Genomic DNA, 22,910 nt, shown 5'->3' with positions numbered 1-22,910 from the left:
CAGCCTGTTCTCCATCTTTTTAAATAGTGAGCTGACATGTTTTCAGCTATTTTTATTTCCATGACTGATTAAAACTAATTTTCTCATGGTGTCTTTTGTCTCTCTGCAGCTGACATAACGTGAGCAATATGTTTGGAACGTGAAATCGCAATAAAATCACAGTATCGAATCACAATAAATATATAATTGTGGGAATCGCATACATATATTGGCACCTAAGTATCGTGATATCGTATTGTGAGGTCCCTGGCAATTCCCAGTCCTAGTAGTGGCTTGTGTGGTTGGTCTCAGTACCCAGCGGCATAGCCCCACTTCCTGGGGTCAGATTCAACATAAAGCCGGTCACCCTGGCGCACCACCGCCTGAACCACAGCACATGTGGCTGTCAGGAACTCTGTCTCATGGTTCTTCAAGGCCAAACCAGCCATCACCCTCTGTAAGGAAAGCATATAGAACACTGTGAAACTTCTATTCAAATAGACACCCTGCATCACTAGCATGATAACCAGCCACGAACTTGACACACTGTAGGGCATGTGTATTGAAGATCGTCAGCCATTTAACCCACCTCGTCAAACCCGGGCTCTCCCTGTGTGGTGTTGGGACTCAGCTGGTTGTGGATTCTGGGATCTGCCACAGCTTTCTTCAGGTCGTAGTTAAAGAACAGCGCATTGAGAATCACCTGCAGAACGAACAGCCAACTATTCAGACACAGACGACTACTTGGTAGAATGCAAAGAAAGTATTAAAGAGTATTTTCACACAGCAATGAAAGGGCATGGTAGCCTGGCTGACGGTGGCAGTTGCCGTGGTGATCTTTGTTCCTCCTGAGGCCCCCACCACCATCTTGACTTCCTTGCTCCCCTTGTCAAAGAGAATGGCTGGACACATAGAGGACAAGGGCCTCCTACCTGGAGAGAGACAACTAGGGAGTTAGGTCAATCCAGATCCACCATCAAGTACCAATTTCTGGTTATCCGAGTCGGCTGATGCACTGAAAACTTTGGTGTCTGTAGTCAGATGAACCCTTTACCTGGTCTGATGAAGTTGCTTGGTGAAGGGGGCACTCCATAGCCATTCGTGATGAGGGGGGAGCTGAAGTCATCCATCTCATTGTTGAGGAGGATTCCTGTAGAATGCGACATGACTTTGGAGCCAAACCTAGGGAGGAAGTAGAACAGAAAGATAATGAAGACAGGTGAGTAATGAGGACTACTTCCAGTACATTTTTTAAATCAAAACTGGGACTTGATTCTTACAAATGGTTGATGGTGCTGGTGGCTGCCACTGCACTCCCGTCCTCTGCCACCACAGACAGATGTGCTGTCCCGTGGTTCTCGGGGACAAAGTACTCCGTCTCATAGTAGTTCATGTGATGGGTGGTATCATCTGTAATCTTCTGACGGAGGGCATCGGCAAAGTAATTTGAAGTCATGTTGTGGATGAGCTGAAGAGGTGAGGGGACAGGAGAACGAGGCTCTGCCATTCAAATGAATGCCCATTCCACTATACGGAACAGTGTAGAATGTTGAAGATGGACTGGTTTGCATTTACTGACATTTCAACATAGCAGCTTTACAATAGTCTAATCAACTCTCTTATATGAGCATATACATATTTACTCTGTCTCCAACGAACATGACGTTTCAACACATACTAGGACCAGTTGATTGAATATGATTAGTAAGTGCCTGATTGGAAGAGTATACATCTAGTAGAGACATCCTATTAGAGAACTATTCAATATAAGCTCTAGGAAAGATGGGGATGAGAGTGAGGATGAGAGTTACATCAGAGATGCGGAGGAATTGTGGATCTCCCAGCATGCTTCGCTTGGCATAGGCAAAACGGAAGGCCTCGACCATGCGGTGGTATGTGAGGATCTTCTTCTCAGTGCTGGAGACACTGTCTGAGGTGAAGTTGTATCCTGCATGGGAGAAAACCTGGTAATCAACCATAACCACAATCCCTACATTTATTAAACAATAATACAGTATATTTAATTTGATCACGTCAATATACACTTTGACTCTGAAGTGGACATTGAAAAGGTGTTCCCCATATACAGTAAAAGCTCAATATAAAAGTACGGTTCATTCTGTCTCCCAGTCCCAGTCTATCAGTGTTACAACTGTTTCAGTTCACAGCCATAGAGGAGAGGATGGGAGAAAGGAAAGAAAGCTAAAACCAAATGGAAATATTTGATGAATTTCAGCTGACAAGCAGTAGCAGAAGTCATGGTGAACCATCAGGATGAAGGGCTTGAGCGGGCCCTGGCATGCCATTAGCAGAAGTCATGATGAACCGTCAGGATGAAGGGCTTGAGCGGGCCCTGACATGCCATTAGCAGAAGTCATGATGAACCGTCAGGATGAAGGGCTTGAGCGGGCCCTGACATGCCATTAGCAGAAGTCATGATGAACCGTCAGGATGAATGGCTTGAGTGGGCCCTGACATGCCATTAGCAGAAGTCATGATGAACCGTCAGGATGAAGGGCTTGAGCGGGCCCTGACATGCCATTAGCAGAAGTCATGATGAACCGTCAGGATGAAGGGCTTGAGCGGGCCCTGACATGCCATTAGCAGAAGTCATGATGAACCGTCAGGATGAAGGGCTTGAGCGGGCCCTGACATGCCATTAGCAGAAGTCATGATGAACCGTCAGGATGAATGGCTTGAGCGGGCCCTGACATGCCATTAGCAGAAGTCATGATGAACCGTCAGGATGAATGGCTTGAGCGGGCCCTGACATGCCATTAGCAGAAGTCATGATGAACCGTCAGGATGAAGGGCTTGAGCGGGCCCTGACATGCCATTAGCAGAAGTCATGATGAACCGTCAGGATGAAGGGCTTGAGCGGGCCCTGACATGCCATTAGCAGAAGTCATGGTGAACCGTCAGGATGAAGGGCTTGAGTGGGCCCTGACATGCCAGTGTTACATGATTCCCGCCACTCATCAGTGTCCAATTAGAGGTAAATTGGAAAGATTCGAGTTTGCGGTAGAGGCAGGGGGCCACGGTGAGTGGGTGGCCAGGCAGAGGAACCACAGGAAGACGAGGTTCAGGCAGTTTAAATACTCTGGAATAAGTTTTTAATCTAATCCTCTGAGACAAACACTGTAACATTATATAGCCATTGTACTGGGTACCAGCAGAGAGAGGAAGTCTGGAGGAGGACATCTATGGACTATACATCCAATAGACCCTGCATGAATGTGGAGCTGAAACAGAGCTTGGAAGAGGAGATTTATTTCTAGACCCCAATAACTGGTCACTCAGCAGCACCACCACGAACAAAAGGTGGTTATCTATCTTAATTTGCATGGTGAAGAGAGCTATACATGTATGGTGCACACAGTAATAGGATGAGATACAGTGCCTTGCAAAAGTATTCATCCCCCTTGGCGTTTTTCCTATTTTGTTGCATTACAACCTGTAATTTAAATCGATTTTTATTGGGATTTCATGTAAAGGACATACACAAAATAGTCCAAATTGGTGAAGTGAAATGAAAAAAAAGAACATGTTTAAAAAAATTCTAAAAAATAAAAAACGGAAAAGTGGTGTGTGCACATGTATTCAACACCTTTGTTCTGAAGCCCCTAAATAAGATCTGGTGCAACCAATTACCTCCAGAAGTCACACTCTGTTAAATAAAATTCCACATAGGGGGGATTCTAAGTGTCACATGATCTCAGTATATATACACACCTGTTCTGGGCCCAGAGTTTGCAACACCACTAAGCAAGAGGTTCCACCAAGCAAGCTGCACCATGAAGACCAAGGAGCTCTCCAAACATGTCAGGGACAATGTTGTGGAGAACTACAGATCAGGGTTGGGTTATAAAAAAAGCTCAGATACTTGGAACATCCCACAGAGCACCATTATATCCATTCTTAAAAAATGGAGAGAATATGGCACCACAACAAACCTGCCAAGAGAGGGCCACCCACCAAAACTCACAGACCAGGCAAGGAGGGCATTAATCAGAGAGGCAACAAAGAGGCCAAAGGAGCTGCAAAGCTCCACAGCGGAGATTGGAGTATCTGTCCATAGGACCACTTTAAGCCATACACTCCACTGAGCTGGGCTTTACTGAAGAGTGGCCAGAAAAAAGCCATTGCTTAATTAAAGAAAAAAATAAGTAAACACCAAAAGGAATGTGGGAGAATCCCCAAACATATGGAAGAATGTACTCTGTCAGATGAGTCTAAAATGTAGCTTTTTGGCCATCAAGGAAAATGCTATGTCTGGCGCAAACCCAACACCTCTCATCACCTCGAGAATACCATCCCCACCGTGAAGCATGGTGGTGGCAGCATCATGTTATGGGGATGTTTTTCCTCGGCAGGGACTGGGAAACTGGTCAGAATTGAAGGAATGATGGATGGCGCTTGAGGGGCTGCCTCTCGTGCCTGTTGCGCTGCCGTGTATGTGGCGCCAACTCCATACGCCGGTATCCCTCCTCGCACAGTTCCAGCGAATCCCAGGCGGGCTCCGGCACTCTCTCTGGGTCGACCGACCACCTTTCTATTTTGTCCCAAGTTGTGACATAGTCCAGATCTCGCTGCTGCCTGATACCACGCTGCTTGGTCCGGTTGTGGTGGGGGATTCTGTAACGGCCGTTGTTGGTGGAAGAAGGTGAGGACCAAGGTGCAGAGTGGTATGTGTCCATATTTATTAGAATGAACATCGAAATAACCAAAATAACAAAGAGAAACGACCGAAAACCATTCTGACTGGTGCAGACACACAACAGACAACAGAAAATAATCACCCACGAAAAACAATAGAAAACAGGCTACCTAAATATGGTTCTCAATCAGGGACAACGATAGACAGCTGCCTCTGATTGAGAACCATACCAGGTCAAACACAGAAATAGCAAATCATAGAAAAACTAACATAGACAACCCACCCAACTCACGCCCTGACCATACTAAACCAAAGACATAATAAAAGAACTAAGGTCAGAACGTGACAATATTGGAGACTGAGACGGAGGTTCACCTTCCAGCAGGACAATGACCCTAAGCATACTGCTAAAGCAACACTTGAGTGGTTTAAGGGGAAACATTTAAATGTCTTGAAATGGCCTAGTCCAAGCTCAGACCAATCCAATTGAGAATCTGTGGTATGACTTAAAGATTGCTGTACACCAGCGGAACCCATCCAACTTGAAGGAGCTGGAGCAGTTTTGCCTTGAAGAAGAGACAAAAATCCTAGTGGCTAGATGTGCCAAGCTTATAGAGACATACCCCAAGAGACTTGCAGCTGTAATTGCTGCAAAAGGTGGCTCTACCAAGTATTGACTTTGGGGGGGGGGGTGAATAGTTATGCAAGCTCAAGTCTGTTTTTTTGTCTTATTTGTTGTTTGTATCACAATAAAAAAATATTTAGCATCTTCAAAGTGGTAGGCATGTTGTGTAAATCAAATGATACAACCCCCCCAAAAATCCATTTTAATTCCAGGTTGTAAGGCAACAAAATAGGAAAAATGCCAAGGGGGTGAATACTTTCGTAAGCCACTGTAAACCAGCGCTGGTATAATGTAAATTAACAGCATACTTTTCTTATGTGAACAGTGCTTACACAGCATCAGGCCTGCAAAGCAGAGCGCCTCAGGTGTGATGGCTCGGAAAACAATTATCTTCGGTCCTTATACACTTATAATGTAGCATAGGCTGTCCAAATATGACCCACAGTTTGATATTGAATACAACTCTGTGGCATCAGTGGGAAGGCTTACCATCCAGGATGTTGAGTATGAGGGACAGGACAGGGCCACTGGCGGGGGCGTTGGGGGGCGTTGGGTACAAACATGGTGTATTCACCCCCTTGGCATTTTTCCTATTTTGTTGCCTTACAACCTGGAATTAAAATGGATTTTTGGGGGGGTTGTATCATTTGATTTACACAACATGCCTACCACTTTGAAGATGCTAAATATTTTTTTATTGTGATACAAACAACAAATAAGACAAAAAAACAGACTTGAGCTTGCATAACTATTCACCCCCCCCCCCCAAAGTCAATACTTGGTAGAGCCACCTTTTGCAGCAATTACAGCTGCAAGTAGCATTGAGAGGATTCTCATCCAAAAAAGGCTTGTATTTCTTTAGGTCATCCAGTGTGATGATACCATCTGAAACACATACACATAAACACATTCTGTAGCACGTACAGCCAGCAGACCCTGAATGAAATTATATCAAAATTGCAGTTTGTTCATATTTGGTAGATATAAGGGCGAAACCAACTTGAAGCCTGAATGTCCTTCACAAGGTTCTCTGCCAGCGGCCCTTCGTAAAAAGCATTAGGTGCTATTAGCATTATTTGCTATTATTTCATAGGTGTCAGCGAGTTTAGTAAAGGTGATGATGTCATTTTCCTTAAGGATGCCACCGTTTTTGTCACAAAATACCTCACTGAAAAGGAGACCAAAAACAGAGATGTCATGTCAGAGACAACATTCGAGACACTGAGCTCTCATGTTTGCGTATAAGGGCATAAATCATCAACAGGGGATGTACAGTATCTTCTCATGTGAAAACTTGACCCTCTGAACAGTAACTCAGATCGTCACTCCATATTACCCCTCCCTTGTAGGCATTCTCACCATAAAGCTGTGTCACAGATGATGGTTTCCCTGTTTTTGGAAATAGCGGTGGCCAATGCCCTGCCCAAAGGAAAGCCTTTCCGTGCCAACTGGATTGCAGGCTGGAAAAGCTCTCTCCATGGCAATTTTCCATGGCGATCGTGTGCCATCTCATACCCACGGATCTCCCCTGGTATGGCGATGGACAACCCTCCTGCCAAACATTACACGTAATGTAATGTAACAGATTGTAAAAGGATATATTGGAAGATGATAGTTTGGAGTGCAGCTTTTGATCTTCTCTAATGTACTACTCTTCATTCCTGTTCCCAAGAACTCTAAGGGTACCTGCCACAATGACTATTGCCTTGTAGCACATCTGTAATCATGAAGTGCTTTGAAAGGCTGGTTATGGCACACAGCAACTCCATCATCCCAGACACCCTAGACCCACTCCAATTTGCATACCACCCCAACAGATCCATAGACGATGCAATCTCAATTGCACTCCACACTGCCCTCACCCACCTACACTTGATAAAAGGAATACTTATGTGAGAATGCTGTTCATTGACTACAGCTCCGTGTTCAGCACCACAGTCCCCTCCAAGCTCATCACCAAGCTCGGGACCCTGGGACTGAACACCTCCCACTGCAACTGGATCCTGGACTTCCTGAGGGTAGGAAACAAAACCTCCGCCATGCTGACCCTCAACACGAGAGCAACCACAGGGGTGTGTGCTTAGACCCCTCCTGTACTCCCTGTTCACCCACGACTGCGTAGCCAACCACGAATCCAACACAATCATCGAGTTTCCTGACGACACGGCCGTGGTTGGCCTGATCATCGGTGACGATAAGACAGCCTACAGGGAGGTGGTCAAGTGACCAAGACAACAACCTCTCCCTCAACATCAGCAAGACCAAGGAGCTTATTGTGGACTACAGGAAACAGGGGGGCCAACACACACCCCTCCACATCGACAGGGCTGTAATGGAGCGGGTCAAGAGCCTCAAATTCTTTGGTGTCCAAATCACTAAGGACTTAAAATGGTCCATACACACACACACAGTCATTAAGAGGACACGGCAGCGCCTTCTCAGGAGGATGAAAAGTTTTGGAATAAGACCTCAAATCCTCAAAACGTTCTACAAAAAGTTCTACAGCAGCACCATTGAGAGCATCTTGACTGCATCACTGCCTGCTATGGACTTTATGCACACTCACAGGCCTCTACACACTCACTCACACTCCAACACACATACACACTTCATTGGCTCACACACATAACACGCATTCATACTGACACTACACACACAAACACACTCACACACAATCATTATATAAGTTGCTGCTACTCCATTTATCATATCCTGATGCCTAGTCACCTTACCCCTATACATACAGTATCTACCCCTACCACTCCAGTATCCCTGCACATTGTTAATATGGTATTGGCACTGAACCTGTCAATATCGCTTACTTACTTTCTTGTGTTCTTCTTATTTCTATTTCTTGTGTGTTTTTATTCTACACTGAACAAAAATGTAAAGTGTTTGTCCCATGTTTCATGAGCGGAAATAAACAATCCTAGAAATGTTACATATACACAAAAAGCTTATTTCTCTCAAATTTTGTGCACAAATTTGTTTATGTCTGTGCTAGAGAGCATTTCTCCTTTGCCAAGATAATCCATCCACCTGACAGGTGTGGCATATCAAGACGCTGATTAAACAGTGTGGTCATTACACATGTGCACCTAGTGCTGGGGACAATAAAAGGGCCCTAAAAAATGTGCAGTTGTGACACAACACAATGCCACAGATGTCTCAAGTTTTGAGGGAGCATGCAATTTACTTGTGGATTGCAGGAATGTCCACCAAAGCTTTTGCCAGAGAATGTAATGTTTATTTCTCTACCATAAGCTGCATCCAATGTCTTTTTAGAGAATTTGGCAGTAGATCCAAGCGGCCTCACAACCGCAGACCATGTGTAACCACGCCAGCCCAGGACCTCCACATCTGGCTTCTTCACCTGTGAGAGCGTCTGAGGGGGGATGGGGGCGGGCTGAGGATAAAGCTCTTTGGTGGGGAAAAAACTAATTCTGATTGGCTGAGCCTATGCCCTCCCAGGCCCACCCATGGCTGCAACCCTGACCAGTCATGTGAAATCCACATATTAGGGCCTAATTAATTGATTTCAATTGACTGATTTTCATATATGAACTGGACCTCAGTAAAATCTTTGAAATTGTTGCATGTTGCGTTTTTATTTTTGTTCAGTATAGTACTTTACTTTATTTAATAGTACTACTGAAATGGATTACTGCATTGTTGGGAAAGAGCTAGCAAGTAAGACTGTACTAGTGGATGTGACAATAAAACTTTGTGTCTTTTGACTCTATTGCAAGGCCATCTTTCATTGTAAATGTGCAACTTTCATCTTTTTGTTAGGTAACTGATCAAATATTACCCTTCTTGGCTAACTGGGTGCTATTCCCAAACATGTCCTCTGTTGCGTTGGCGGAAGCCGTCTCTCTGGAATCAATCGTCTCTACCTTTCCTGTGAAGGAAGACAGAATCATTACATCACACCAAGTTACAATGGAGTGAGCTATTACATTTCCTGTTTTTAGTTCAGTCGTGCCAGTCAATGTTTGATTTGATGACATCATTAATGATACAGTAGGTATAGGTTTAAGTCAAGGATTAGGGCTCAGACTCTACCAGTTGTGGCATTATAGATGGTGAAGAAGAGACCTCCTCCAATGCCCATGCTGTGGGCATTGACCAGCCCAACACACAGCAAGGCAGCAATAGATGCATCCACTGCAGAGACCCCTTTCTGCAACGTGTCTCTGAGATTTTTATTGGACACACAAACACACAGACAAAAGTTTATATTCAGTGGCCCTGATTTGTATACACAAGCGCTAGTTTGTGAAGAAACAGCAGGCAGTTTACACAGACAGAATGAATTATGATGACAAAATCATAAGGATTTGTGATGATGGATGAATATACATACACTCAGAAGAAGGAGCATATTTTTATGTTCAGACAAAGAAACATTTGAGCCTGGTATCTGCTATTTAAAGGCCTGCTTGAGACAGCGTGTTTTGAAACAGGGATCTTTGTCTTGTATCTGAATGTCTACAACAACATTTCAATTAGTAATTTCACCGGTGTGCAAACGTTTGAGACTAGTACTGTATGTACATGTATAGTATGTTTGTGTTTGTGTGTGAAAGAGAATTCTAACCTGCCGATTTCTGAGCATCGGCCAGCATCGGCTGCCACTGCAGCCCTTGAGTAGGAATGGCCATTCGAAGACGTCCTGCTCCCCAAACCAAAGAAAACTCCCACAAAAGTGCTCACGGCTGCCACCAGCAGCACCACCAGACCCACCACTATGGACTTATGGACCATCTTTCTATCAGGGAAACACAGGACATCACAGTAGAGTCAATCTCAATTGAAAAGAGTTAGACAAGTATAAACACACAGAAACACCCCCACACAAATGTACCTTCAAAATAGAAAAACATCAAAGATGATTTTTTCAAACATGTGTATCACAATTATACAATGTGAGTTGTGGCTAAGTTCTCTAACATTCTTTTCAGATATAAAACCAGGCCATTACAACTCACCTCATTCAACAGTGTGTCCTCCTAACCTTATCTAGAGAGTAAACTCGATAGTAATCCTTTTGGTATTTAAACCCAATAAGATACACTTTCCTCCAAACTAGTTAATTTTGTTGAAATCTGAGACTGTGTTTACACAAGCAGCCCAACTCTGATTTCTGTGCCCATTTATTGGCAAAAGATCTGATCTGGGTCAGAAGACCAATTACTGGTGAAAGATTTTTGTCTGCCATTGTAAACGTACTGTCACGGCTGGCTGAAGGACTGGACCAAGGTGCAGCATGGTAAGCGTACATTTTAACTTTATTTAAAAAATGACACCGACAAAACGAAGAACAAAAAAACAACCGTGAAGCTTTGGGCTATGTGCCCTGAACAACTACAAAGTTAACTTCCCACAAAACAGGTGGGGGAAGAGGGTACCTAAGTGTGGTTCTCAATCCTAGTCACACCGTACACCCGCCCACCCCCCCCAACGGTGCGCAAAACCTGACTCTAAAGGGGAGGGTCCGGGTGGGCCTTCTTACGGCGGCGGCTCGGGTACGGGACGTGGACCCCGCTCCACCTCAGTATTGGCCCACTTAGGTGAACAGTCCGGGGAACCTCGCAGCGGGCCCCGGAATGAAGACCCTCGTAGAGGGCGCCACTGGACTGAGGGGCGCCTCTGGACTGAGGGGCTGTGGCTCTGGCAGCTCCGGACAGGCGGGCGGCTCTGGCAGCTCCGGACAGACGGGAGCACCTGGAGTGAGGAGACGGAGAGACAGCCTGGTGAGTGGGGCTGACACCGGAGGCCTGGTGCATAGTGGAGGCACCGGATACACAGGGCCATGGAGGCGCACTGACGGTCTCGAGCGCAGAGCTGGCCCCACCCATTCTGGCTGGATGCCAGCTTCCCCCTGGCAAATGCAGAACGTTGGCCCCGAGCATACCGGCCTGTGAATACTCCGCCTCGGTAGCGTGCGCATCACCCCATAGCATGGGGCCTGACCAGCCCCATGCTCGCCACGGTAAGCACGGGAGTTGGCTCAGGTCTGCTTCCTGACTCTGCCAACTCCCCATGTGCCCCCCCCCCAAAAAAAAATTGGGGCTGCCTCTCGGGCTTCCTTGCCAGCCGTGTTCCCACATACCGCTGGTTCCTCTCTCCGGATGCCTCTGCCCTCATAGCTGCCTCCACCTGTTCCCATGGAAGGCAATCCCTTCCCGCCAGGATCTCCTCCCATGTGTAGACTCCCTTGCCGTCCAGAACGTCCTCCCATGTCCAGGAGTCCACCTTACCATGCTGCTTAGTCCGTTGGTGGTGGGAAGTTATGTCACGGCTGGCTGAAGGACTGGACCAAGGTGCGGCATTGTAAGCGTACATTTGAACTTTATTTAAAAAATTACGCCGACAAAACAAAGACACCTCCAAATTAAAAAATTTGGAGAAGGCCTAACCACACCCAGTAATATTGAGGAATCTACAACATCAGTAGCACTGTTCGGACTTATTCCATAGGTCTAAATATTAAAGCTATGTGTAGAGATATGCATAGGCCTATGAATAATACAATGGTGATTAAATTTGTGTTGTGTTGGTGGTGCACATTGCACAACTGCACATTTTAGAGTGGACTTTATTGTCCCAAGCACAAGGTGCACCTGTATAAAGGTAATGCTGTTTAATCAGCTTCTTGATATGTCACACCTGTCAAATGGATAGATTATTTTGGCAAAGGAGAAATGCTCACTAACAGGGATGTAAACAAATTTGTGCACAAAATTAGAGAGAAACAAGCTTTTTGTGCGTTTGGACATTTTCAGGGATCTTTTATTTCAGCTCATGAAACATAGGACCAATATTTTACATGCATTTATATTTCTGTTCAGTGTTGATAAAAATAAAAAATGGTTTTGTCCTGTGCCAAGGTATTTCATTTTGTTTCTCTATGTGTTTAAAGAACATTGGTCCGCAGCACTTTTGAATTGAGATTGTGTGTCACATTCATCACTAAATCCCAGCACATGACAAAAGACGATAACCTTCCTCTGTGAAGCTCATCCTGCCTGATGCCAACAAAATTAAACCAACAACACAATAGACTGGAATCAGATAATACCTCCTCCCTTCAGTGCTATGTATTTACTGCCATGCAAATTCCTTAGCCTGTTAAAACAGTGTTCAATGCATGTAACATCTCTGGACACTTCATTTAGCTTATGCAGCACAGGTACATTTGATGAAAATACACAAACCATTCAGACTGAATTATTCCCTGTCCTCACACTTAATTGGATAAAAAATGTTTTAGCTATCGATCACCTAACTAGTAAAAGATCAGATCTTCCTCTTACCTTGGTGTCTCTCAGGCCTCTGGAACAGACTGGTTGGCAGTGGGTTTGTCATGGTCCTCTCAGTAAGTTGAGCAGTACATAGCACCATCTAGGCAATAGCTCTCAATGTGTAACTATTACAATGATGTTCAACTTTAACCTACACCTGCATAAAAGCACCTGATTGGTGTTACTCTGGAAAAAGCAGACAGGAAGAAAAGTAGGTAGCCTAGCGGGAGCGTTGGCCCAGGAACTGAAAAGTCGTTGGTTTGAATCCCTGAGTCGACTAGGTGAACAATCTGTCTCTATGCCCTTCAGCAAGGCACTTAATTAACCCTAACTGCTCCTGTAAGTATCTCTGGATAAGAGTGTCTACAAAAATGTAGGAACAGAGGAGCACATTCAGAAAACATTAACATAAAACCCACCTCTCTTATGAGGGAAATAATTGACAACCTAACACCAATATAAAACCTTCTATGATGTTATTTTGTTGCACCAGAGACTGGATGTCTAAACAATGGAATAAATGATCTCTTTATTAACAAATAGACTGCTATTGTAGTATTAACCACATCAAACAACATGGTTGTTGGAGATGATTTCAAAGATGTGAACAGACATGACTCCAGCGTAGAAAACCACAGGGGCGTAACTTTGGTTTTAGAAGTTGGGGAGACATCAATTTTTTTATTTTTCCAATCAGATAAACACTCCAAACAGCCTACCCGACTTCTCAGAGAAGTCTACATGGTCCTAAAGCACACCGTTGCCTCGTTTTGTATCACATTGCAATTATAAAACTGGGGGGGACAAAAATGCAATTTCAGAATGTCCTCAGTGAAAGTTGTACACCTGTAAAACCATGCTAGATGAGGGAAATGGGTCAGTTGTACAGCTGAATGCCTTCAACTGAAATGTGTCTTCCACATTTAACCCAACCCCCTCTGAATCAGAGGGGTGCAAGGGCTGTCTTAATCGACATCCACGGCACCCGGGGAATAGTTGGTCAACTGCCTTGCTCAGGGGTAGTACGACAGATTTTTACCTTGTCAGGTCGGGGATTCGATCCAGCAAGCCCAATGCTCTAACCACCAGGCTACCTGCCACCCCTTCAGCATCTTGATGCACATAATCAATGCAGCATTCTAACACCCGAAAAGGTAGTGGCACATTATTTGTAACAGGGGTCAATTCGAAGTGAAGGCAGTCAATTCAGGAAGTAGACTTAAATAACAATAATAGAAACAAAATAATGCATATATTTCCAATGACTTCTCAATAAACTGAGGTGTAGAAGCTTTTTTTTTAAGTGTCCTTTTTAAAATTTATTTTTTATAAAATCACTTCCTGAACTGACTGCCTTCAATTTGAATTGGCCCCAGCCATGATTTGTAGTAGATCTATATTCTCTGCTAGGAACATCACATATGGATTGGTTTGACTTTTTTCAAATGTAATGTTTAACTTCAAAGTGTGCAACAATGGTTGAAATGGTATACATTTTTAACACACCTATATTGCTGAGGTTTATAAATATACATATTTTTTATTCTAGAATGACAAAACATCACCTCGTTTCACACCAGAATTTCAGTAGGCTATTTCTTGACAATACAGCAACTCCATAATGTATTTTATCCTTTGGTTTATCTTTCCTTTTACATTGTATAATAATAGTGAAGACATCAATCCTATGAAACAACACATATGGAATCATATAGTAACCAAAAGTGTTAAACAAATCAAAATATGTTTTATATTTGAGATTCTTCAAATAGCCCCTTTGCCTTGATGACAGCTTTGCATACTTTTGGCTTTCTCTCAACCAGCTTCATGAGGTAATCACCTGAAATACATTTCAAATAACAGTGCGTTCTTCAAAAGTTAATTTGTGGAATTTCTTCCTTCTTAATGCGTTTGAGCCAATCAGTTGTGTTGTGACAAGTGGGGGTGGTAAACAGAAAATAGTTTGGTAAAAGACCAAGTTAATATTATGGCAAGAACAGCTCAAATAAGCAAAGAGAAAGGACAGTCCATCATTACTTTAAGACATGAAGGTCAGTCAATACGGAAAATTTCAATAACTTTTACAGTTTCTTCAAGTGCAGTTGCAAAAACCATCAAGTGCTGTGATGAAACTGCCTCTCTTGAGGACCGCCACAGGAAAGAAAGACCCAGAGTTGCCTCTGCAGCAGAGGATAAGATCATTAGTTACCAGCCTCAGAAATTGCAGCCCAAATATATGCTTCACCTAGTTCAAGTAACATACACATCCCAACATCAACTGTTTAGAAGAGACTGTGTAAATCAGGACTTCATGTTCGAATTGCTGCAAAGAAACCACCACTAAAGGACACCAATAAGAAGAAGAGACTTGCTTGGGCTAAGAAACATGAGCAAGACCGGTGGAAATCTGTCCTTTGGTCAGGAGTCCAAATTTGAGATTTTTGGTTCCAACCATCGTGTCTCTGTGAGATGCGGTGTGGGTGAACGGATGATCTCAGCATGTGTGGTTCCCACCGTAAAGCATGGAGGAGGAGGTGTTATGGTGTGGGGTTGCTTTGCTGGTGACACTGTCTGTGATTTATTTTGAATTCAAGGCACACTTAACCAGCATGTATACCACAGCATTCTGCAGCAATACACCATCTCATCTGGTTTGGGCTTAGTGGGACTATCATTTTTTTTTCAACAGGACAATGACCCAACACACCTCCATGCTGTGTAAGGGCTATTTGACCAAGAAGGAGAGTGATGGGGTGCTGCATCAGATGACCTGGCCTCCACAGTCAGCCGACCTCAACCCAATTGAGATGGTTTGGGATGAGTTGGACTGCAGAGTGAAGGAAAAGCAGCCAACAAGTGCTCAGCGTATGTGGGAACTCCTTCAAGACTGCTGGAAAAGCATTCCAGGTGAAACTGGTTGAGAGAATGCCAGGAGTGTGCAAAGCTGTCATCAAGGAAAAGGGTGGCTATTTGAAGAGTCTCAAATATAAAACATATTTTGATTTGTTTAACACTTTTTTGGTTACAACATGATTCCATATGTGTTATTTCATAGTTTTGATGTCTTCACTATTATTCTACAATGTAGAAAATAGTAAAAATAAAGAAGAACCCTTGAATGAGTAGGTGTTCTAAACCTTTTGACCGGTAGTGTATATTATTTAAGTATAGAATACTCTGTAATACTCTGATGGCTAAATGTGAGAGAGAAAGAGAGTCCAAAAAAATAAATGTATTAAATGAAAACATTAATGAATCCATATTTTCTACATCAATTGTGATATGATCAAATCAATGCGCTGAATACAACCGGTGTAGTAGACCTTACAGTGAAATACTTACTTACAAGCCCTAACCAACAATGTAGTTTAAAAAAGAAGTGTTAAGTAAAAAATTGATAAGTAAAAAATTGAAACTAAAAGTTACAAATAATTTAATAGCAGCAGTAAAATAACAATAGCGAGGCAATATACAGGGGGTACAGGTATAGAGTCAATGTCAAGGTTTTGTCAAGGTAATTGAGATCATATGTGACTCCACCTGGATTTGGTCTTATGTAGCAACATTTTAAATGTTTTTTTTTACATTGGTAAAACAGAGACTCAGAGCTACAAAATGGTATATCATACACTGCATTTTTGAGGAACAATGGGAAAGTAATTCTGCTTTGAAAGTTGATACACTTGTAAACTCGCTTTTGAGTAAATGGCATTTTAGTGTTTCAGTGAGAGAGCTCTTCTTTGTCTACATCCCTTCAGCATTGTTCACACCCTCTTAAGCTTTAGCCCCACCCATCTTGTTGCATTCAGAGCGCACACTTGATGCTCTGGCCGATGATTTGTTTACCTCTGGATAACATGAAAACAGCCTAACCAGCTCTGATGGCAGCAATTTCATTATGCTTTTTTGCTGACGTTTATTGACACCGACCATATTCAACGGGTGTTGGACACTTTCGCATAAGACATGTAGCTAGCTACCTAGGTAAACAATTAACCTAGCTAGGTACACAACATGTACGATCACACACATCACGTCATGTCACCTAAAGTTAGCTAGTTAAACAACAATGAACAGTGCCAAATCATGTCATTACTACCCCTGCATGAATAATAATGACAATAATAATAATAATAATAATGTCATACACGCAACGTTCTCCAGGGAGCCAGCCAGCTAACAGTACACTTTAGCTTAAGACATGTACCTAGCTAGGTAAACAACATGTAAGATCACACACATCATGTCACAATGTTAGCTAACGAGCCAGCCACCTAACTAACAGTACACTTTAGCTTGAAATTAAACAACTTTCTGTCAAAATTAGAAACGTGTATTATCTGAAAATGTAGCTAGCTAGACTATCTTACATACATCATCATGCATGGTGGACCCTCCCTGTCATGGATCCATGCCACAAACGTCCTTAGCTTGAAAGCTGGAATCTGGAAACAGGTGTTTTCCCATCTCTTTAGCTATCGTACTCTATTTCCACTGATTTCAAAACTCGATCCTCCAGAAAGTGGAGAGCAACATTTATGCAGCTACATTTAATCCTGTGTTCAACAGGATTACCAACAGAGACTGACCAGCTCAAATAAACAAAAGCCCTCTATATGGCAGACCAATCAGAACTCATCTCTCAGCATGTCCAGCCCACTCATTATCTCAGCCAATCATAGCTAGTGGGAAGGTTGCTGTCTTTTTAGGTGGGTTAAACAAGGCTCGTAATTTTTCTTCGTATATTTACAGATGGCATACAAGTCTGTTATTGAGGCACATGAAAGTACACATGTTCAAGAAGACATTTCTGCCAAAAAACACATTTTTATTTTAAAAAATGTTTATGTTCAAACTGCTCTCCTGTGATGTCGTGACTTGCGACATACGCCTAGTTTCCTGAATCAGGGCACATATGTACATGTATGTACAGTTAAAGTGACTATGCATAGATAATAAACAGAGAGTAGCAGCAGCATAAAAGAGGGGTCTGGGTAGCCCTTTGATTAGCTGTTCAGGAGTCTTAAGGCTTGGAGGTAGAAGCTGTTTAGCGCTCTGTTACCGCTTGCCGTGCGGTAGCTGAGAGAACAGTTTATGATTAGGGTGTCTGGAGTCTTTGACAATTTTCAGGGCCTTCCTCTGACACAGCCTGGTATAGAGGTCCTGGATGGCAGGAAGCTTGGTCCCAGTGATGTACTGGGCCATACTCACTGCCCTCTGTAGTGCCTTGAGATTGGAGGCTGAGCAGTCGCCATATCAGGCAGTGATGCAACTCGTCAGGATGCTCTCGATGGTGCAGCTGTAGAACCTTTTGAGGATCTGAGGACCCATGCCAAATCTTTTCAGTCTCCAGAGGGGGAATAGCGTTTTATCGTGCCCTATTCACGACTGTCTTCGTATGTTTGGACCATGATAGTTGTAGGTGATGTGGACACCAAGGAACTTGAAGCTCTCAACCTGCTCCACTACAACCCCGTCGATGAGAATGGAGGCGTGCTCGTACTCCTTTTCCTGTAGTCCGCAATCATCTCCTTTGTCTTGATCACGTTGAGGGAGAGGTTGTCCTGCACCACACAACCAGGTCTCTGACCTCCTCCCTACAGGCTGTCTCATCGTTGTCGGTGATCAGGCCTACCACTGTTGTGTCATCGGCAAACTTGATGATGGTGTTGGAGTCGTACCTGGCCATGCAGTCATGAGGGAACAGGGAGAACAGGAGGGGACTGTGCACGTACCCCTGAGGGGCCCCCGTGTTGAGGAGCAGCGTGGCGGATGTGTTGTTACCTACCCTTACCACCTGGGGGTGGCACGTCAGGAAGTCCAGGATCCAGTTACAGAGGGAGGTGTTTAGTCCCAGGGTCCTTAGCTTAGTGATGAGCTTTGAGGGCACAATGGTGTTGAACGCTGAGCTGTAGTCAATGAATAGCATTCTCACATAGCTGTTACTTTTGTCCAAGTGGGAAAGGGCAGAGTTGAGTGCAATAGAGATTGCATCATCTGTGGATCTGTTGGGAGCGGTATGCAAATTGGAGTAGGTCTAGGGTTTCTGGGATAATGGTGTTGATGTGAGCCATGACCAGCCTTTCAAAGCACTTCATGGCTACAGACGTGAGCACTATAGGTCGGTAGGCATTTAGGCAGGTTACCTTAGTGTTCTTGGGCACAGGGACTATGGTTTCTGCTTGAAACATGTTGGCATTACAGACTCAGTCAGGGACAGGTTAAAAATGTCAGTGAAGACACTTGCCAGTTGGTCAGCGCATGCTCGGAGTACATGTCCTGAAATCCATCTGGCCATGCGGCCTTGTGAATGTTGACCTGTTTAAAGGTCTTACCCACATAGGCAACGGAGAGCGAGATCACACAGTTGTCCAGAACAGCTAATGCTCTCATGCACATTTTAGTGTTAATTGCCTTGAATCGAACATAGAAGTAATTTAGCTCATCTAGGTTTGTGTCACTGGGCAGCTCGACGATGTAGTCTGTAGTAGTTTGCAAGCCCTGCCACATCCGACGAGCATCGGAACCGGTGTAGTATGATTCAATCTTAGTCCTGTATTGATGCTTTGCTTGTTTGATGGTTTGTCGGAGGGCATAGCGAGATTTCTTATAAGCTTCCGGGATAGAGTTCCGACTCCTTGAAAGCGGCAGATCTAGCATTTAGCTCAGTGTGGATGCTACCTGTAATCCATGGCTTCTGGTTGGGGTATGTACGTATGGTCACTGTGGAGACGATGTCATCGATGCACTTATTGATGAAGCCAATGACAGATGTGGTGTACTCCTCAATGCCATCGGAAGAATCCCGGAACGTATTCCAGTCTGTGCTAGCAAAACAGTCCTTTAGCATCTGCTTCATCTAGACACTTTTTTATTGACCGAGTCACTGGTGTTTCCTGCTTTATTTTTGCTTGTTAAATTAAATCAAATCAAATGTATTTGTCACATACACATGGTTAGCAGATGTTAATGCGAGTGTAGTGAAATGCTTGTGCTTCTAGTTCCGACAATGCAGTAATAACCAACTAGTAATCTAACCTAACAATTCCAAAACTAACTTGTGTAAAGGGATAAAGAATATGTACATAAAGATATATGAATGAGTGATGGTACAGAACGGCATAGGCAAGATGCAGTAGATGGTATAGAGTACAGTATATACATATGAGATGAGTAATGTCGGGTATATAAACATAAAGTGGGATAGTTTAAAGTGGCTAGTGATACATGTATTACATAAAGATGGCAAGATGCAGGAGATGATATTGAGTACAGTATATACATATGAGATGAGTAATGCAGGGTATGTAAACATTATATTAAGTGGCATTGTTTAAAGTGGCTAGTGATACATTTTTACATCAATTCCCATCAATTTCCATTATTAAAGTGGCTGGAGTTGAGTCAGTATGTTGGCAGCAGCCACTCAATATTAGTGTTGGCTGTTTAACAGTCTGATGGCCTTGAGATAGAAGCTGTTTTTCAGTCTCTCGGCCCCTGCTTTGATGCACCTGTACTGACCTCGCCTTCTGGATGATAGCGGGGTGAACAGGCAGTGGCTCGGGTGGTTGTTGTCCTTGATGATCTTTATGGCCTTTCTGTGACATCGGGTGGTGTAGTTGTCCTGGAGGGCAGGTAGTTTGCCCCCGGTGATGCGTTGTGCAGACCTCACTACCCTCTGGAGAGCCTTACGGTTGTGGGCGGAGCAGTTGCCGTACCAGGCGGTGATACAGCCTGACAGGATGCTCTCGATCGTGCATCTGTAGAAGTTTGTGAGTGCATTTGGTGACAAGCCAAATTTCTTCAGCCTCCTGAGGTTGAAGAGGCGCTGCTGTGCCTTCTTCACAACGCTGTCTGTTTGGGTGGACCAATTCAGTTTGTCCGTGATGTGTACGCCGAGGAACTTAAAACTTACTACCCTCTCCACTACTGTTCCGTCGATGTGGATAGGGGGGTGCTCCCGCTGCTGTTTCCTGAAGTCCACAATCATCTCCTTTGTTTTGTTGACGTTGAGTGTGAGGTTATTTTTCTGACACACTCCGAGAGCCCTCACCTCCTCCCTGTAGGCCGTCTCGTCGTTGTTGGTAATCAAGCCTACCACTGTTGTGTCGTCCGCAAACTTGATGATTGAGTTGGAGGCGTGCATGGCCACGCAGTCGAGGGTGAACAGGGAGTACAGGAGAGGGCTCAGAACACACCCTTGTGGGGCCCCAGTGTTGAGGATCAGCGGGGTGGAGATGTTGTTACCTACCCTCACCACCTGGGGGCGGCCCGTCAGGAAGTCCAGTACCCAGTTGCACAGGGCGGGGTCGAGACCCAGGGTCTCGAGCTTGATGACGAGTTTGGAGGGTACTATGGTGTTAAATGCTGAGCTGTAGTCGATGAACAGCATTCTCACATAGGTATTCCTCTTGTCCAGATGGGTTAGGGCAGTGTGCAGTGTGGGTGCGATTCCATCGTCTGTGGACCTATTGGGGCGGTAAGAAAATTGGAGTAGGTCTAGGGTGTCAGGTAGGGTGGAGGTGATATGGTCCTTGACTAGTCTCTCAAAGCACTTCATGATGACGGAAGTGAGTGATACGGGGCGGTAGTCGTTTAGCTCAGTTACCTTAGCTTTCTTGGGAACAGGAACAAAGGTGGCCTTCTTGAAGCATGTGGGAACAGCAGACTGGCATAAGGATTGATTGAATATGTCCGTAAACACACCAGCCAGCTGGAGGACGGGGCTGGGGATGCTGTCTGGGCCCGCAGCCTTGCGAGGGTTAACAAGATTAAATGTTTCACTCATATTGGCTGCAGTGAAGGAGAGTCTGCAGGTTTTGGTAGCTGGCCGTGTCAGTGGCACTGTATTGTCCTCAAAGCGGGCAAAAAAGTTATTTAGTCTGCCTGGGAGCAAGACATCCTCGTCCGCGACGGGGCTGGTTTTCTTTTTGTAATCCGTGATTGACTGTAGACCCTGCCACATACCTCTTGTGTCTGAGCCTTTGAATTGCGACTCTACTTTGTCTCTATACTGATGCTTAGCTTGTTTGATTGCCTTGCAGAGGGAATAGCTACACTGTTTGTATTCGGTCATGTTTCCTGTCACCTTGCCCTGGTTAAAAGCAGTGGTTTGTGCTTTCAGTTTCGTGCGAATGCTGCCATCAATCCACGGTTTCTGGTTTGGGAATGTTTTAATCGTTGCTGTGGGTATAACATCATCAATGCACTTTCTAATGAACTCGCTCACTGAATCAGCGTATTCGTCAATGTTGTTGTTGGACGCAATGCGGAACAAATCCCAATCCACGTGATCGAAGCATGGAGCGTGGAATCAGATTGTTCGGACCAGCGTTTAACAGACCTGAGCGCTGGAGCTTCTTGTTTTAGTCTCTGTCTGTAGGCTGGAAGCAACAAAATGGAGTCGTGGTCAGCTTTTCCGAAAGGAGGGCGGGGGAGGGCCTTATATGCGTCGCGGAGGATCCAGGGTTTTACCAGAACCGGTTGCGCAATCGATATGCTGATAGAATTTAGGGAGTCTTTTTTTCAGATTAGCTGTGTTTAAATCCCTTGATACAATGAATGCAGCCTCAGGATATGTGGTTTCCAGTTTACATAGAGTCCAATAAAGTTTGTTCAGGGCCATCGATGTGTCTGCTTGGGGGGTAATATATACGGCTGTGATATATTCCCCCCAGCAGACACATCGATGTTAGCAGCAATCAATAGGATAGAATGATGGTAAGATTTGCTAAATGGAGGGCGAAGGAGAGCTTTGTAAGCATCTCTGTGTGTGGAGTAAAGGTGGTCTAGAGTTTTTCCCCTCTGGTTGCATATTTAACAGGCTGGTAGAAATGATGTAAAACGGATTTAAGTTTCCCTGCATTAAAGTCCCCGGACACTAGGAGCTCCACCTCTGGGTGAGCGGTTTCCTGTTTTCTTATGGCGCATAAAGCTCATTGAGTGCGATCTTAGTGCCAGCATCGGTTTGTGATGGTAAATAGACATTTACGAAGAATATAGATGAAAACTCTTGGTAAATAGTGTGGTCTACAGTTTATCAGGCGAGAAAAACCTCAAGACTTCCTTAGATTTTGTGCACCAGCTGTTGTTTACAAATAAACATAGAGGCCGCCCCTTGTTTTACCAGAGGCCGCTGTTCTATCCTGCCGAAAAAGCGTAAAACCCGCCAGCTGTATGTTATTCATGTCATCGTTCAGCCAGGACTTGGTGAAACATAAGATATTACAGTTTTTAAATGTCCCGTTGGTAGGATATACGTGATCATAGTTGGTCTATTTTATTATCCATTGATTGTACGTTGGCTAATAGGACCGATGGTAAAGGGAGATTACCCACTCAT

General features: G+C 44.3%; 1 protein-coding gene and 1 pseudogene across 1 annotated transcript; both read right to left on the bottom strand.

The window, feature by feature from the left end:
* Window positions 1-37: 37 nt before the first annotated feature.
* Window positions 38-10,720, bottom strand: LOC109892534 (glutathione hydrolase 1 proenzyme-like; annotated as a pseudogene).
* A 57-nt stretch (window positions 10,721-10,777) lies between these two features.
* LOC116374363 (predicted GPI-anchored protein 58) lies at window positions 10,778-12,922 on the bottom strand. Its single transcript, XM_031826411.1, has 2 exons — window positions 12,581-12,922; window positions 10,778-10,988 (listed from the first exon to the last, which is right to left on the bottom strand). Exons 1-2 carry the CDS (start codon window positions 12,666-12,668, stop codon window positions 10,831-10,833), a joined length of 246 nt encoding a protein of 81 aa, XP_031682271.1. The 5' UTR covers window positions 12,669-12,922; the 3' UTR covers window positions 10,778-10,830.
* Between the last annotated feature and the right edge of the window lie 9,988 nt (window positions 12,923-22,910).

The sequence above is a fragment of the Oncorhynchus kisutch genome, linkage group LG6 (assembly GCF_002021735.2).
Source record: "Oncorhynchus kisutch isolate 150728-3 linkage group LG6, Okis_V2, whole genome shotgun sequence".
In the NCBI taxonomy this organism is placed as follows: Eukaryota; Metazoa; Chordata; class Actinopteri; order Salmoniformes; family Salmonidae; genus Oncorhynchus; species Oncorhynchus kisutch.
The sequence above is the reverse complement of the archived record's forward strand: the minus strand, read 5'-3'. Positions and strand labels throughout refer to the sequence as shown.